This window comes from Corvus kubaryi, unplaced genomic scaffold (genome assembly GCF_017639235.1).
Source record: "Corvus kubaryi isolate FWS band 111438036 unplaced genomic scaffold, C.kubaryi_AGA036_p1.0 split1-37296, whole genome shotgun sequence".
Classification (NCBI taxonomy): Eukaryota; Metazoa; Chordata; class Aves; order Passeriformes; family Corvidae; genus Corvus; species Corvus kubaryi.
This window is the reverse complement of record NW_024582075.1, coordinates 12,784,560-12,801,147: the sequence shown is the minus strand read 5'-3', so window position 1 is coordinate 12,801,147 and position 16,588 is coordinate 12,784,560. Positions and strand designations below refer to the sequence as shown.

At 38.5% G+C, this 16,588-nt stretch overlaps 1 protein-coding gene across 6 annotated transcripts in view; it reads left to right on the top strand.

Moving 5' to 3' along the window:
• The window catches only part of CCDC171 (coiled-coil domain containing 171), a 157,702-nt gene that overhangs the window by 29,733 nt on the left and 111,381 nt on the right, over nucleotides 1-16,588 (top strand). For all 6 annotated transcript variants that reach the window (XM_042012696.1, XM_042012695.1, XM_042012694.1 and 3 more), the window contains exons 8-9: nucleotides 929-1,089; nucleotides 9,368-9,506. In XM_042012696.1, the coding sequence (XP_041868630.1) occupies nucleotides 929-1,089; nucleotides 9,368-9,506 (300 nt within the window). The remainder of the gene's footprint in view (nucleotides 1-928; nucleotides 1,090-9,367; nucleotides 9,507-16,588) is intronic.

The following is a 16,588-nucleotide window of genomic DNA, read 5'->3' as shown; positions in this document are numbered from 1 at the left end:
GCAATTTGGAGATACGGTGCATGCATCCGACTTCTCTAGGAGTGAGAGTGTAATGCATCCTGAAACTGCTGTTTCAAACATAATTTCTCAGAGTACATTTCATCTTCAAAGTTATGATACTTGCAGTTACCAGTAAAGATTGATAATATGAATAATAGTGTTGGACTCAGTAAAATAATTATGGTTTATTAAAAAAAAAAGTTTGAAAAAATTAAATGGTGATTGCTTAGTAATATCACATTAGTTAACAAACTTACTGGACTTTCGAAAAACTAAGCAAAAAAGAAGGGAATTTGGTATCTTTTTTTTCCTATTTTCCGAGTAACAAAAATAAGCATTGCCATTCTTCAATTCTTATTTTCTTGATCTTCTGTATGTGCAGGCACTTAAATTTTAAAAGTGATAATTAAACTAGTAGAAAATATTTAGTTTGCCTAATTTCCTCTCTGTTGCTGCAACATACAAAGGAACTGAGAGGATAACATTCCTTAAACTTAGACACTTACGTTTTTTTGGTGAATAACTGATAAAGTCTTTTTCCTTGTTTACATACATGTATAAGCTAGAAGTGTGCTTTGTTCTGAGAGGAAGTGTAGTCTTTATTGTTAGTCCCACACTTCATGAGTCTATTTAAAAACTAGAATTTCCCTGGAAAGCTTCAGTATTAATAAGAACTGAAATTGTTCAGACACCTCTAGACACCTCCAAAGAAGAAGGTAATTTTCATCATCATATCTATTTGTCTCTGTTTTGAACCTCATGTATTCTTATATTTTTATATGTGTTCAATGTTTTTTACATGTATATGCTTCTATATCGAATTAATAGAATATACTCTACTGTAAAGCAGAACAGACCATAGAACAGCACTGAAGATCATGTTAGTGTTTCCTAACTTGCTTTAATTGCTTTTTATCACTTGGTGTAGTTAAGAGTTCAAGAACTTGAAGAAGCTGTGCATGTGGAAAAGGACAGACGAGAAGAAGCTCTTTCAGATTTAGAAATGATCAAGAAAGAGTTCCAAGGGTTAGAAAGTGCATATGAGAGAGAAAAACACAATGCCCAAAAGAACTTGGAAAAACTCAATGTGTAAGTTTCCCTTTAAATTAATTGTAAAATGGCAGTAGACAGCTTGATTACCACTTATAGTTTACATTTATATAGTTTTCAGTCAGTATGAAACAACTAAATCTGATGCTATTTCCCAAACCAACCTGAAGTTCAGAACCTGGTGTTCCATTAATAATAGGTCCATATCAGTAACCATATGGGTGGGTAAAGAAAATAGCTGATCTGTAACTGATTATTTGCCAAAGCAAAAATGTTGGAAAAGATAGTTATGACAGGGTCCTGTTTCCTGTGTGCTTGGGAGGAGTGTAGGAAAGCACACATGGCAGGGTTCCAACAGATTTTTTTCTTCTGTATAGACTTACATTTTTATGAAAATATTATTTTCCACTTTAATGAGCTAGATCAATCTTTAAGACTCCTGTTGAGAAGTTGTGTATCATTTGTAGTGGTGAATCTTCATTTTCAGCTTTTGAATGATTGTGGAAAGTGTTAACTAGCTAACGAAAATAGAAGAAGGGACGATGTGTATGAGAGCAGATGAAATTACCTGGGATTCCTTTCCTGCTCCGCACAATCTGCTGTGTCCGTGGTAACAGATGTTTTTTGGAAGAAAGGTTTTGCTATATTCCCTGGGCAGAGATAGGATACACTGTACCGAGTCTTCTTCCTTGGCTGAATGAAGTTTATATTGGGGTGAGAAAATGTCAGGAAGAAGAATGGTATTGCAAGGCAGAGAACTGAGGAGTAGGTGAAATAAATGATAGTAGTTCATGAAATTTAGGGAAAGAGGGAGTTTAAGGAGACATAAAGTAGGTGGCACACTTGGGGTGTGGGGAGAGACTCAAGGTAGTAGAATGGGTTGGAAAAGACAGAGTTTGCATCTATCAGTCTAGGATTATGGGGGTCTGTACATAAAAGTATTTGTGGTGACTTGCTTGTACAAGCAGTAGAGGGGAAAAAAGAGACTGGTTTCCCTACAAAAAAGGAATTTTGTGGCCTGAGTGTTCCTATATTCATGCTTACAGAGATGTTTTTAGTAATATAGTTGAAACGTGTGCTGTATTATAAACATCTTAGGACTCTTTGTTAAAAAAAACATGAAGAGAGGTCTGAATGGGCGTTTAGATAAACCAGAGTCACATTAAAAAGTGAAAACCTTTTTCTCAAAGAAAAAGATACAACTTTTATGATAAAAATTTGTGAAATACAGTATGATAGTAATCTAAAGTAATTCTTCAGGGAGACTGCAGTCTTCAAGCTGTGATACTGTTTAAGTGTATAAGTAAGATTCTCTACAGTTCTAAAACAGCATCCGTTAATTAAACTGTAATCTCATCCTGCCTGGTTGTTTTTACTTTGAGCATGGGTTCTCTGGCAGCAAATACATGACATTAAACTGATACCAAGTTCTTTGCCTTTCCTTGAACTGGAGAAGGCCTCCACCACTGATTTGACATTTTATTCCATTTTTATTGTTTTGTTTTTAAAAAGTTCCTTTGTGTTCAAACCAGCCTTTTCTTGAGGAATGGCTGTTTGATCAGTAGTTTTGTGTAACAGTCTACTTTGTACTGTCTGAGATTTTCTTGTATGTAACTTTTTATTCTTACAGAGCATATGAACTATGGTTCTTTCTTTTTTTTCATTTTGGTTTGGTTTTCTTAGTTTTTAATTTGGTGTAGTAGGTTTTTTCTTTTCCCTCGGGTAGGTTCCCATATTTGAGTGGTCCAGAAAATATGGAAAAATTCATGTTACGAAAGTTTTCTTGAACTAGTGTTCTTCCAGTGTTTGTTCTTGAATCATTTCTTCACTTGTCCCAAGACCTAATATTCAAAGTTTGTCTTTGTATTTGTCTTGGTTTGAAAGACAGATGTCTGCTAAGGAAGGCAGGAGCTTCCTTTGGAATGGCAGATGTGACCCCTTCCCTCCGAGTTATTATAATTTTGAAGTCAAGGGGCTTTTAGACAAAGATGTGGGAAATAGGAATAACAGTTCTTTACTATTATATATCTAAATGTGTATAACCAGTCAAACAAACAACAACAACTCTGGCAGTAACAGCAAACAATCACAAACCCAGTGCCAGCCTTCTCGGCTGTCGGGCCCTTTCCCCTCGGGTGCAGTTCCGCTCGCAGCCGGCAGGGGCGCTGGCGGCTCCCGGTGAGCAGGGCAGGTGCGATGGTTCCCCCGCGGCTGCAGGGGGCGCTCCGGAGCGAGCTCGGGGAGCACGCGGCACCGGTGCCCTGGGATCCCGGGAAGGGATGGAACAAAGGAGCTTCACAAACCCCTGGGCAGCCGATCCCGGTGTCCGGCCGGACCCTCGGGAACAGCAGGCTGGAACAGCAGGGACGAGCACAAATCCCGGGTGGCAGACGAGATGTATGTAAACGGAGAACCCCCAGAGGTCTGGGCAGGCAGGGCGAGCAGGGCTACGATGTAGCGGAGGCTCAAAGCAACCGCGGGGCAGGGCGGCCATGGCCCGGCTCCCAGCAGGGTGGGGAAAGGCCGGCTTGGGATCCCGGGGCTTCTTCAGCAGAAGGAAAAGCAGCCGAAGAAAGCAGCCTCCCTCTCTGTCCAAATGCCGGACTGCCCACACACCCAGGTGAAAGAAAAGAGTAGCCAGCTCTTTTGTTTTTCTTAAAAGCACCCAGCCATTTGTCCCCCTAGCAACACGTATGGGGAAAATCCCTTTAACAGAAAAAAAAAAGCCAGGAGAGCACCTAAAACCCCAACAGTATTGAGGTTAGACTGGAAAAATTCATCATCCTCAGTGAAATATGGGGCTTTTTTTTTTTTTTTTTTTTGACTAATGCTTGTTAAGCTGTAGTAGTTTTCAGTCTAGAAAAAACTGTCCTGTCTTGTCAACATGGCTGCCATAACACGGCTTTCTGTAATCAGGCAGGGAGCTGTTAGTATGAATATGTTCTGGGAATCAATAAATGATAATAATGATGCCATGAAGATTTTTGCCTTTTATACCCGTTATACCTTTTCACAACTTCTGTATTCCTAGTGCTTTTTCCCTACATTCTTGGACTTGTTTGTCAAGCTAGGAGACTAAACATCTTAGAAGCCTCGTAGCTAGGGATCAGTGTGCCCCAGACCCCAAGGTCCTCTCTAGAACACATTATGTAAACCAAGATAGAACCATCCAGGGGAAGGTTCCTTGGGGAAGGGGGCTCACTTGAGTCTCTCATTGGGGAATCTTTGATAGATACGCTAATTAGAAAAGCCTATAATGTTATACCCAATGTTGGGGGGGGACGGACACAGGGAAAGACTCGGCGGGGTGCATCTCGATGCATATGACCTGGACGTGTACACCTAAGGATCCTTAAGAATAAATACCAAGGTAAAATCCCTTTTCCCCTTCTAACCGTGTATGACTCTTGATTTTAAGACCAGGAAAGGCATCAATAGAGATAAATTATTAGCTAACTAGCAGCATTTTTAATGGTAAATTAAACACCTGTTTAGATATTTTCCAAACCATTAGAATTTTACAAGTTTTACCACAAGATCTGTTTATAAAGCTTTAGATTAGTAAATTTAGTTAAAAAGGTGAACATCTTTAAGTAGTAGCTTTCCAGTTAAGTCTCTGAGAAACTCTTAAAGATATTTTTCTGTATTAAATTATTTGAACCAACATAAGGATAATGGTTAGATATTGAATTGTATTGTGCGTTCAATAGTTTTGCTCCTTGTGAGAATCTTTTGTCTAGATGTATGAAGATATTTCTTTGAGAATTGAAGGGGTGTGTGTCTAGGATATTTTTGATCCACAAAAGTTACATCTTTGAAAAATGGGAATAACTCCTAAATGAAAATGTTACTCTCAAAAAAGAAAAATAAAGAGATTTCTTTAGAGAATATTTTTCTTTGTTTGGAATTACTGCAGAAAATACCTGAATAAGTGTATTTTTTGTACTTAAGACTATGGAATACAGTTTTTACAGATATGGTGCCATTTGCCTTAGGAATTTCAATATTAGTGCTTACGGAGAAGTAAATACTTGTGTTACTAAAATGAAGGATGAACCTTAAAAAGCCTTCACTTTTTGCTCTAAACAGGACAATTATGTTCAGTATTTCTTTTTCAGGAAAGCAATTTGCCCTATCCTAGAGGTTTTTTTGGTATAAAACAGAATTTATGCCTACTTGAGGCATCTGTTCTCTGTGTTAATTGAATATGAGAATAAATATTGTCTAATATCCAAACACTACTTTTCACTGCTTGCAATCATGTGTTGATTCAGGCAATTACTCCTAGCAGCTTCTGCCAGCTGAGTTTTTTGAAAGCAAATTGTCTTCTGTGATTTCAGGGAATGCAAACCTGTCCATGAAAGTTAAGACAGTTAAAACACAGTTAAAACAGTTGGTGGTTTTGTTAAGAGATCTTGAAGAAACATGAGCAGCCTATCCTCACAATTTTGTTAGTTGAGACACCTAAACTTCCAGACCTCTATAAAGATAGGTAGTGAAGGTCAAGCTTTTTCTGAGGTGGACATCAATCTACTCAGTTCCCTTGAGGTAATTACATGGTATGGGCAGGTACTGCCTCATCTGTTTCCTGTGCCCTTTTTATTCTTTGAAGCATACAAGTGTCAGTAACATTGGTGAATATCAGTGATTGCTTTCACTGGACCCCTTCTGAGAGAATACAAGAGCCTTTGATCTACTTACCTTTGAAGGGTCTGGTCCTTGGACTTCAGACAATGTCAGGATCTTGGCTTTTTCTTTTAAGACATAGTTTGGCATCCAAACAAATTTTCTCTTTTTCTGGAGGAGTTGCATGAGTTTGTCTTTAAGCCTTAGTCAAATGAAAGTCTTACAGACTTTTATTTGTTGTGCTAGAACACTTGCATGTCTCTTTAGCTGGACTTGATGTAGGTAAATAATGCCAAAGTTGGAAACTATATAATGCTGTAAGAATTTATTTTCTCAGAAAAAAAGGTGGTTGTAATAACTGAAACCAAGCAAACAGGTTTTTCTGGGCTGCATAATTTTTTATTTTCTTAGAAAAAATATAGTTGTAATAACCAAAACCAAGCTAACAGGCTTTTCTGGGTTGCATAATTTATTAATTAGCTCTGAACCCAATAGCACTATGTAAATTGGAAGCAACGTGGGATTTGGGTCTCTGTGTGAATTTACTTTTCTTGAAGAGTAAGAACATGACATAGAATAATTTGGAACTGCTTTTGCTGTGTTTCTGAAAGCTGTGAGAGTAGAAGCTACTTTGGGGGACTGAAACTGGCAAGTTTTGAAGAATAAGAAGTAAAACATCTACAGCTACAGCAGAGAATCAGCCAGGCTGATGCAGAAGCGCATAGGTATTTGGAGGACTGATGTGGTCCTTCAGCTATTGATATTGATTCAAAAGCTTCAAAGCTGGAAAAACTTTGAGCTGTTTGCAGTACTTTCAGTTCTAGGGAGACAGGAGTGATAGGAGAAGATACAAAGAGATGAGCGACACCTGGATGTTTCTACTGCTGAGAGCTACATCAAATAATAGTTCAGGTTGAAAGGAATTGCAGGAGATCTATAGTCCAACCTGCTGCTCAAACCAAGATCAGCTATGACATCAGGCTTTTCAGGGTTTTATCCAGCTGGGCCTTGAAAATGTGGAGAATGGAGATGGCTCCTCTCTGGGAACCTGTTCCATAAAGCTGGAAAACATTTCTCCTTGTTTGAACCTCTTTGGAGTTCTTGTTCTGTAGCCAAACACTGCTGTGGAGTAATCGAGTGCATTTCCTTGATAACCTCCTTTTAGATACTGGGAGGCTTATTATACACCATGGAGTTATCTCCTCTTCAGCTTGAACATACCAAGTTGCCTCAGTTCTTACATGTATTTCAGCTGCTAACCGTGGTGGTGACCATTCCCTTAGCCCACTCCAACTTTTTTCCTAGGTTATGAGGGATGTGTGTAGTTAAAAGTGGTCATTATCCTAGATGTGTTGTAATGACTGCCAACTAAAAGGTGATTAATCACTTCCCTTGATCTGGCTATGCTGCTATTAATACAGCCCAGGATGGTGTTAGCTATCTCCACTCATATGCCATGCTGTTGGTTTGTGACTGTGTACCATGGTTACTGGGTCCTTTTTGAGCATAGCTTCTATCCAGCCAGTTACAAGCCACATCACTTTAGGATAGTCTTTCTTCCTAAATGCAGGTCTTTGCACATGTCATTGTGGAATCTCAGAAGGTTCATTCTGGCCTGTTCTTTCTCTGTGACTAGAGAATGGCAGCTCTTCTGTTGAGCGTATCAATTGTATTGTGTCGTGATCTACCCACACCCGGTTCACTGTTAGCTGCAGGTCTTGTGAGATTGCACTCTTGGCTTATTCCAGGTGATGGATAAAGCCATTAAACAGATCTAATACAGACCTCTACAGTATTACACCCATTCCAGCTACTACCATCTGGGCTTTACCATCAAACCACTTTTATCAATGTTGTAGTTCACATATCTAGACTTAAGTTGTAACGTAGCTGTAAAAATAGCTCTGTGGGAAAGTGCTAAAACTACTACTCACCCTCCTTTTGTCCACAGCCCTGATCATTTTATCATGGAATTTAACTGGGTTGGTCAGACATGATTAAGCTTTGGTGAATCCTCCCTGAGTATTCCTAATCACCTTTGCCTCTTTCATGAGCCCAAAAAGTTGTTCTAGAAGGATTTGCTTTGTAACCTTCCAGGGCTGAAATGAAGCTCACTCGCTTATAGTTCTTTGGCTTCTCCTTTTGACCTTTTCCAAATATAAGTGCGACATTTGCCTTTCTTCATTTGCCGGGGACTTCCCCCAATTTTTGTGACCTTTTGTGATGATAACAAGCAATGTCACTTTGACATTGGCTAGCTTTGTCAGAACCTTTGAGTGTAGGTGAGCTGGCCTCTTCAACTTCTATGGGTTGAGTTCTCACAGGTTATCTCAAACTCAATCCTCACCTATTGCTTGCAATTGTTCTCCTTTTTGTGTCCTTTTACTGATCATAGAGGCTTGGGAGTAGACCTTGTCAGGGAAGATTGAGGAAAAAAAGGCGGTGAGTATGGTGACCTTCTCTCTCTGCTGTTGATAAAATAGCTGTTTTGTGTCGAAGTCTGTTCATGTTTTCTTTCCTACCATGATAGTGGTAAAATCCCTTCTACTTGTCTTTGTCATCTTTTGCAAATGCTAATTGCCTTTCCTGAGGCACCTCCTTTCCATCCCTATATACTTAGGCAATCCTTCAAAATTTTCCCATGGATTCCTGTCCCTCTCTGTGTCTCCTATATGCTGTTGACTGGCCTTGTGGTTTTCTCATGACCCACCTTTTTATCAATGCCAGGCTTTCTATATATTTGTTTTCTTGAATACCAGGAGGACTGATGTAGTACAAGAATTGCTTGAAATTTTGAATTATGTGCTGTTGAAATCATGCCATTCTGAGTAGAATTGTCATGGTTTAGGAATGGTATTCCCCAATTTAGTGTTCCTACAGAAACACTCCAAACTGTGTGCCGCTCGATCATTCCCCCCCTCCTCTTCTTCCTCCTTCTGTGATGGGCTGGAGAAGAGAATTGGAGTAACAAAAAGTAAAGATCATGGGTTGAGATAAGGGCAGTTTACTGGACACAACAATGAAATAAGACGACAAACTGTAACAGCAACAATAGTAATGACAAGGTGTACAAGAAAAAAAAAGCCATTGATTCACCTGTGATTGCTCCCTGTGGAAACCCCCAACCATACCCAGTCCCTCTGTCATGCTACCCACAAGGGAGCCCTTCCCCTGTCCCCAGAAAAAGACATGAGGTGGTATAGAATAACCTCCAGGTCCTAACCATGCCCACTCCTGGCTACTGCAAAAATGAACCCTGTTCTGGCCAGAACCAGGGCAAGAATATAGTCAGGTACGGGGAAACTTCAGGAGCAAGTTTTGTACTTGAAATCAGTATTGATGATGCAAGATGTGATGTCTTTCTGAAGAGAACTAATGTGTTAATTAAAATACGATGACTTTTGTTTATTACATGTAATCTGGAGCCCATATCCAAATGATCAAATTAATTTATGACCGGAAGTCTAAAACACAAGCCTTGGTAATGGAAAAGAACATAACCATAACTGATAAGTTTTTCTTAGAAGGAATATATAAGTTTCTTCAGTTAAAAAAAAAATAAGGGGAGCAGCTTCAGAAGTTGTATGATGTGTTAACGTGATGTGATACCCATAGATTATCTTTTAAAAATATGTAGAATACTTGACATAAGTATTTTTGATAAAAGTGTTCTAATGTTGAAACTTTCCAGATTGGAAAGAGAGTGTTTCTCCTCAAACAATCAAATGAAAGAAGTGATTGAGGAAAAGAAGAAGGTAATTATAGACCTCTCTGCAAGACTAGGAAATGCTGAAAAAAGCTGCAGAGAATTACAGATGGAACTTGCAATGGTAAGACAAACAGCCTATGGCACTCGTTGTTTAGGTTTTTTTAAACATCCTGTGAACATAATCTGCATTTGCTGTGCCAAGATGTGGAATAAATCTGACTTTGTGTTACTTCGATTTTTTATTTATATTACTTTTTTTTGTGAAACGAGTAAATATAGCTAAGATACTGGAGAAGCGAATTCAAAAATGCATTTTTAGTGATACAGCTAGTATTTAACTGAGGAGTTATTTGCAGAAAACAATTGTTTCAAAAGTATGGCTATGAGTCAAGAGTAACCAGCCTCTGCATTCCTAATGAAGAAGACAATTTGTAGATACGGATTATGATTTTGTGTGACGAATGTTGTACCTTCCTACACAAGCTGTTTTTTTCTCAGGTTTGATTAGTAACCATTGTAGGCTTGCTTATTTCTGTTTCAAATAATGGTTTTTTTTTAGTGCAAGCATTTGACTGCAAAAATTTTTGAAAATGCCTTATTTGAAGGTGACAAAGTTTTTAGTTGATTGCGTTTTTATGTTTTGCTTGCTCTGCATTTGTCATATTGGATATATTTTACAGAATTACTTCATGAAATCTTTTTCCTTTTATATTAGGAGTTGGTGCCTTCCACTGTCTCTACCCACCACAACTTTGAATAACAATTTTGCTATCCTCTTCAATAGCAGGACGGTCAAAGCAAAAAGCTTAGGATATCTTCATTAATGACATAAATGAAGGGATAGGAGTGTACCCTCAGCAAATTTGTAGGTGACACCAAGCTGAGTGGTGCAGTTGACACATCTGAAGGATAGAATGCCATCCAGAAAGACCTGGACAAGCTTGAGAAGTGGGCCCGTGAAAATCTCAGGATGTTTACCAAGACCAAGTGCAAGGTGCTGCACCTGGGTCAGGGCAGCCCCCGGTGTCAGCCCAGGCTAGGGGATGAACAGTTGGAGAGCAGCCCTGCCAAGAAGGACTTGGGAGTGCTGAGGAATGAGAGGCTGGATGTGACTCTCCTGAAAGAAAGAAAGCCAAACATGTCCTGGGCTGCATCCAAAGCAGGGTGGGCAGCAGGGCCAGGGAGGGGATTCTGCCCTCTGCTCTGCTCTGGTGAGACCCCACCTGCAGTGCTGCATCCAGCTCTGGGGTCCCCAGCACAGGGGGGACATAGACCTGTTGGAGAGAGTCCAGAGGAGGCCACCAAGTTATCACAGGGATGGAGCAGCTCTGCTATGAGGAAAGGCTGAGAGACTTGAGTTTGTTCAGCCTGGAGAAGAGAAGGCTTTAGGATGGCCTAATTGTGACGTTCCAGTACCTGAAAGGAGCTTACAGGAAAAATGAATAGAGTCTTTTCAGAAGGGCATGTAGTAACATGACAAAGGGAATTGCTCCAAACTGAAGGTTTACATCAGATAGTAGGAAAAAATTCTTTATTGTGAGAGTGGTGAGGCACTTAAACAGGTTGTTCTCATAACAGAAGTTGTGGATGCCCTATTCTTGGAAGAGTTCAAGGCTGGGTTGGATGAGACTCTGAGCACTAGGTCTAGCACTAGGTGTCCCTGTTTGCAGCAGGATCATTAGAACTAGATGAACTTTAAGGTTCCTTCCAAACCAATCTATTCTATAATTCTATGATCTAGAAAACCCTATCTTTCTTCATTGTGTAGTAGCATTTATAGTATTTCTATACTTAGCCAATTTTTTTTTCTAAACTTGTGAATTTCTCTTCTTCCTTTCTCTTGGACCTATGAGTGTAGGAGATGACCCACATTCAGGGAAGTAGCTCTTCACTGCTACTGACAGGCATTGTGCTATTCAGTATATAGGAGTAGAGATCTGCATCAGAGAGTCTTCAGATTTGTTTGTGTCTACTCTTCAGCTGATGGAGTTATTCCATACATTGTCTTAGTGTTATCCACTTCCCAGGTAGATGGGTAATTAATAAATTGAGGAAAAATAAAATTAAAAAAGCCGCCTTCTTTTGGGAGGACACAGCTTCTTCAATGCAAGGATTAAAGTATTAAAAGACATTTGCTGCCTTAGTCAACCTGAAAAAATCATTTTATCAGGCACAAAAAGAATACAAAGAAAAATTCCTTAGTAAAATGTATGTTATATGTGATGAGAATTCAGGACAAAATTCTATTCATGCTAAGGTTTTTTGGTAATGGCAACAGTATTAAATGGTGTACTCAATATAAACATTGTGTTACTGAAATGTAAAAGCAAATAGATTGCCCCACTTGAAAGAACTGTCTTATTCAGATAGCAGGTTGTTGTAATTGTTTTACTTTACTGGAATGATTTCAAGCCACAAGATTGTCTTGAACAGGTAATAAAAATAACTCATTTTCTGAGGAGCTGTATTAGAGGTCCCCCATGGGATTAGATTTTTATCACCTTGGATGGCTTTGTATTTTTCCTGAAGACTTTCGTATTTGTTTGGGAAGCAGGAGTGCCTGTGTGTGGTCTTGTTTACTCAGTATAGACAGCTTTTTTGTTATTTTTCTTCCCAAAATCAAAAAGCAGAAGACTATAGCAGAAACTAAGTATAAATTGCATTCAGTATACTGTTACTAGGCTTCCCTTTACCTATACTAAAATTGTGTGAAACTGCCAGTGCATTCTCTTCCCTTTATTTCCCCCTCCCGCTTTCTTGATCTGTTAATTACTTTCTTATATTTTGTACTATTATTAGACACCCTGAATATGTCTTTTCCACTTCAGTCTGGTAATCTTAAGTTGGTTTCTCACGGTACTCTTAACATACAAGTTAATGTTTCTGTTTGTAAAATATTTGTAGGATACAAAAAGTTCATTATTTTGAAACTTTGTATGAAAAAGTGCTTTTTTTTCCCTTAATGGATCAGTTGAATGTCAAGTTAAGTAGTTATTCTGCTTGTAATTTTAAATATCACCATGTGGCAGAAGTGTGCCAGAAACTTGCATGGATCGAATGTGGTAGGATCTGTTACTATCAAACAAAACTGCTTATGAGTGCTCAGCATGAGAAGGCTCTCAATATTTACATTATGTTTATTTGAATAAATTGGTCTCAAGCTTGTCTTATTTCTAGCTAGGGTTTCTAGAATTTTTTAGTTTCAAGGATACGAATTTAGAAGAATGGCCATTGTGATTTAACTTGGTTTAAAATGAAACAGCCCCAGCTGTATTCCTGCCTCGTGGAAAGAATAAGAGGTGTCTTTAGGAGTTTTAAGTTACTTGGGATATTTACATTTCTAGTACCTAGTTGTGGTTGATCTTAGTATGGGACAAACAGGAGATGTTAAACCTTTATTTTATGAGAAATGCATATTGAAATTTGGAGAACTTGGCAGTTCACCGGAATGCATGTTAGGAAAGTGAAATAATTTAAATACTGTATTTTAGTATAAATTCCTTTAATTTGGAAGACATTTCCAGCCCTTTTTATAGATTCTATCAGAACTAGCATAATTTGTCTATAAACTGTGTAGTAGATTACACACAGCCTGTCTTTCTCCCCGTGGCATGTAAATCTTTCTCTTACAGCCATGCCTGCAGTCATGCTCTGTTTGCATCTCAGCTGTCCGTAAAAGCCTTGTAGGTTATTGTACACTGAATGTCAGAACAGAAGTGTTTGAGAATCTAGTTCCAAGATGTACACATTAACAATTGTTCTTTAATAGAAGTGGCCTAGGTATTGACTGAACAGACAATGAAGCACCCTGAGGATTATAATTCTTTTCTACAAATTCTGTTGAGTAGAAACTGGTACACAATAGCAAAGATGTAAATGTCATCTATGCAATTTAATGTGGACAATTTCTTTCAGTTAAAAAAAAGAATCGCAATCCTAATACACACTCTTCATTAATTTTGTGCTAACGATTGTTAAGTGTTGTTTTACCCTGACTCTTTTTTTTCTTGCCTTAATATAGGTAGGAGTGTTTCTTCCCAGATGCTACTTCTATTTCTGTCCTAATTTAAGAAAACTAGTCAGTCTGAAGCATATGCTTAAATGATCTTCTGCAAACAAACCAATTTTTAATTTATTCGGGAAGTGCAGCGGTCACTCAAGCTGTGTTGTCCTGGTGTTCAAAGACAAGAATCTAGAATTTAAAGCTGCAGTTCTCAAAAAATTTTCTGACTTGGAAAAAAAATAAACCCTAAAACCCAAAGAGATATTTCATAACATTCTTTCCCACGAAACGTTGTTACAAATCTGTGTTTGTGGGACAAGAATAGTTCCAATAAAATTTGAGCATTTTGTAAGACTGAGATACTAAATTTCTTGAGTGATTGTATTTAATTTACATGTGGCCAGATCCTTCTGTAGATTTTTTGAATATTCCAGCCGATATAAGAAAATAAAAGAAGTATTCAATAGTTTGATAACTTGAGCAAAAATAAGTAGTAGCCCAAGGAGAGAGTTTGGTGGTGAGAGTGTTGGTTTTGTTTTGGTTTGGTTTTTTTACTACAATTTATGCCTGGTTGCTGAAAAATTTGTGCCACTTTCCTGCTTTACAGAGCATCACTTGAGTAAAACCCGTGTTTTGTGAACTGTGGAGCAGTCTTTTGTATTACTGTAAATGCTTTGATTTGCTGCCCCCAAGGTCATGCCTGGTAAACGTTCGGATACTTTTGTAAAGAATTTACATGACCACTTTGATACAGCAGTATCTGAACATGCTGCTCTTTGGTGGCCATGTGGATAGTTGTGGATTTGGCTCTTACTCTGCCATCACCAGCTGGGATTTGTACTTCAGACTGTGTGGGTGAATTAATCCATGTGCAAGAGAGCCCCCCAGGAACCCCTTGTAACTGTAAACAAAGTAGAGAAAGTTCCTCAGGAGTAATGGCAGTTCATTGTACAACTGGACCCCAGCTCCCTGCATACTGCTGCAGTGGTTTGTTAAGGTAAGGCCTCACAGTCCTGCCCACATGTTTATTTTTAAAAGGTTATTGAACTTGAGATACAGATGCACATTTGCAGTATCAGGTTCTGTGGGCTGTCCTGGAACTCTGCGTAAAATTTACATTTATTTTAGCAAACCATGGCTTTTGGAAAATGCTGAAAAAACAATGAGACATAATTTCTGTATGGAACAGGAACAAAAATCAAATACTGGTAGTTAAGGAAAATACGTCTACAACCACGGTAGTAGGAAATTGTCCAGATAAATAAAAATACCCTTCTGGAAGATTAACACAAGTCTGACAGTGAGTGGAATAATTTTATAAGCAGTTGGTTTTCTGAATAGTCCAGGTTATCCTTACAGATACAGATACAAGGTGTTTGGAAAAAAGATTTTCTCCTCATTGGGGTCTACAGTATTTTTAATGAAAAATGCTTGGCTTCTCTTTAATTTCTTTGAAAGGACAATTGTGTTTTGAAATTGGTGATTAAATAAATATGTTGCTAAGCACATTTTCTACTAAAAGGTTTTTGTCCTCAAGAGTTGTTGTATGATAATAGGACCCTTTTTTAAGGATATGAAGTTTGTTTCAAGGAAGCATTGTGCATGCTAAAATTCAACATATATTCTGGGTTCAGAAGGTATGATTTTTCTCCCATGTTATCAGGTTTTTAGCCTTCAGTTTGAAATATATTGTGAAGATGAGAATTGTCTTTGGGAAGTATAGGAAACACTTCTAGTATATTTTGAGAATTTTAAGTTCTCAAGTGTTCATGGAAATGCCACTAATCTCAGGGACCTGGAATTCTCAAAGGCAGATTCTGCCAGTGAAGACTGAGATGAAAAAAGCAATGAGAAGGCTTTTTCTCTGTCCTAGTCACCAGATCACTGCCTCATCAGTAATGGGCCCACATTTTGCCTAGTCCTCTTTTTGCAGGTGATGTACTTCAGAAAGCTTTTTCTGTTTCTCTTCACATCCCATGCCTGATTCAACTTTAGGTGGATTTTGGCATTCCTAAACATATCCCTCTAGGCTTGAACAATGTCTCTGTATTTTTCCAAGTTTACTATGTTTGAACAACCTTCCTTATGCTTCCTATTAATACTTGAATTTAGTCAGGAGTTCCCTGCATACCTATACAGGCCTCCTGCCTTTGGCTTTCAAGGTTGTTTTCAAGGATCACTATCTAGGTCAAGAATGGTCCATGCTGGCGTACAGGAAGTCAAGCAAAGTCAGCAGAAGACTTACTTTACAAATATTCTTCCACCTGTTTCTGCTAATGTGGTCTGTGAAGGAAACTCTCTTATATAAAGGCTTTAGTAATTTTGTCACCTGATTTCCCTTTTGAAATAACCTAGGAAACGCTTACACCTGTACTTTTCCAGCAGTTCTATGGGAATGGCATCCCCTAACAAACGTGTTGATGGATGGAGTTGTTGAGAAGGATTGTAATCACATCTCCTGGAATAGTTGTATCTGGCAGCTGCAATTGATTGTGTTTGACTCTATACTCGTGCACTCCATTTTCCTTTTCAAAGTGAAGTATTATGCATACTCCCTGTATTTTTTCAGACTGAAGAAAACTAAGGAGAAAATAGCTACTGTTATAAACTATCAAGTGGGTGCTTGTGGAGGAGATGGAGCTATGCTCCCCTTATATCTGTGCATTACAAGTATAAGAGAAAACAGGAAAGTTATAATTACCTGTAAGGAGAAAACAAAAACCTTCACTATGAGGCTTGTGAGATATTGGAGCAGGCTGCCTGGAGGGTTTGCTGAAACACCATCTTTGAGGATACTCAAAACTTGACTGAACAAGGTTCAGAGCAGCCTAACCTGACTTTGAGCATACCATGCTCTGAGTGGGGAGTGGGATCAGATGACCTCCACAGGTCCTGTCAGCTTAAATTGAGTCATGATTTTATGACTGTATACATTCTTATTAGATACCTGTCAGTGAGACATAAGAAATCAGATCAATAATAGATCCTTCTGGTCTCTTAACCTGTGCCTGGATTTTCAGCAGTGTAATTTACAGTGTTTTTTTCTTCAGTTTCTGATAATGGGGACAGTGATTGAAAATGGAAGTTAGAAAGATACTAAATATTTTGCAGTTCAAGTGTAGAGAGACTGGCTAGTCTAAGTAATTTCCTTTTGATCTGTATTACTGTTGAAAAAGGATTAAAATTGACTTAGGAAGTGT